Below are 1,509 nucleotides of genomic sequence, written 5' to 3'. Positions count from 1 at the left end.
CGCGGGGGTGAGATGGCTAGACTGCAGGGATGGAGCCTGGCTCCGGGGGTTGAGAGGGAGGTGGGCAGCGCGGGGGAATAAGGCCCTGAGCCCCCGGCGGCGCAGCCCCAGACTCCCTGGAAAGCCCAGCAGTCTAGACAGGCAGGGTTAGACTCTCTCCTCTTTGAGAGTTGTCAGGAAGTTTGGGGGAGGGGCGAGCCGCTGNGTGGGGGGGGGGGGGGAGCCGCTGTCTCCTGTTCTCCGGCCGCGGGAGGCTGTGGAGGGACGGCGGCGGCGGCGGCGGGTCTCGAGCTGTCACGTTCCCGCCCACGGGCGGGCTCCGGGGCTCCCCAGGGGGCCCGCGGGGCGCAGGCAGGGGGCGGGGGGCGGCGGGCAGAGCGCGCGGGCCGGCATGGAGGGACTGGTCCTGCTCAACGCCCTGGCCACTCGGCTGCTGTTCGTGCTGCACTCTCTGGTCGGGGTCTGGCGAGTGACCGAGGTGAAGAAGGAGCCGCGGTACTGGCTGCTCGCGCTGCTCAACCTCTTGCTCTTCCTGGAGACTGGGCTCACCCTCAAGTTCAAGCGCGGCAGAGGCTACAAATGGTGAGCGCACCCCGGGAAAGGGAGGGCGCGTGGAGTCCCCGGGCACTGTTCCCCACTCGCCAGCAGCCCAAGAGCTCATCTCCCCCGCAGCCCGCCCATTCCTTACTCGGATTCCGACCCTCTTTGTCCTCGCCCGGAGCTTCCCAGGAGCGCGAGATGCTAGCGCATCTCTGGGACCCGCCGGAGTACCTCGCGGTCCTCCCTACCCCAGGGCAACGCAGGGAAGGCTCAGTCGCTGCCCGGTGTCACCCAGTCCCAGGTCGCGCAACTTGGAAGATGTGCAAAAAGAAGGGAGACGCTTGCCTGCTCTTCAGAAGGGGCTCCAAAGCGGAGGGAGTCGTGGGGCAAGGGATGTCCATGTTCCCTGCTTTCTGAACTTGGGGTGTGTGGGTGTGCACTCGTTATTCTGTGCATGCAGGTGTGGGGATGCGTTTCGCTGGGCACAAGCGACTTTTGTAAGAGCTTGTGTGCATAGAACAGCCTCCCTGGGCGAGAGGACCCTCGAAGCACTTCTGTGCCGTCTGCCACCTTCAGCCTGGCGCCTGGCAGGGCACCAGCTTCAGGTGCCGCAGGTTGGTTCCCTAGGACCTTGGTTAATGGAAGTTCATCTTGTCAAAGTAGGGTTGCCACGCTGGTGGAGGGACCAGCAAGGGCGGTTCAAACTTCATGTCAACCTGCAAGAACTACAGGCTCTGTGTGATGTTTTATTTCCTCCCCCAAAACTTGAGGGGAAATAGAAGAGCTGAGAAAAAGATTCTTTTGCCATTACAAAGAGTTTCCACCTCCATCCCTCCTCTCCCAGTAGATTTTCATCCAAACTTCTCCAAGCTAGGCCTCTTCCTGTATTAAGTTTTAAAAACAGTAAAATTATGGTCACATAAAAATTCAGTAAAATGTATACTATACATTAGTAAAAAAAAAAAAAAA

At 60.3% G+C, this 1,509-nt stretch overlaps 1 protein-coding gene across 1 annotated transcript in view; it reads left to right on the top strand.

The window, feature by feature from the left end:
- Positions 1 to 228: 228 nt before the first annotated feature.
- TMEM26 (transmembrane protein 26) overlaps positions 229 to 1,509 on the top strand; it is a 52,058-nt gene continuing 50,777 nt past the window's right edge. The window contains exon 1 of the mRNA XM_002915109.4: positions 229 to 582. Within this exon, the coding sequence (XP_002915155.1) occupies positions 392 to 582 (191 nt within the window). The 5' untranslated portion in view covers positions 229 to 391. The remainder of the gene's footprint in view (positions 583 to 1,509) is intronic.

This window comes from Ailuropoda melanoleuca, chromosome 6, assembly GCF_002007445.2.
Source record: "Ailuropoda melanoleuca isolate Jingjing chromosome 6, ASM200744v2, whole genome shotgun sequence".
NCBI classification, from domain to species: domain Eukaryota; kingdom Metazoa; phylum Chordata; class Mammalia; order Carnivora; family Ursidae; genus Ailuropoda; species Ailuropoda melanoleuca.
This window is presented reverse-complemented; position numbering and strand designations above follow the sequence as displayed.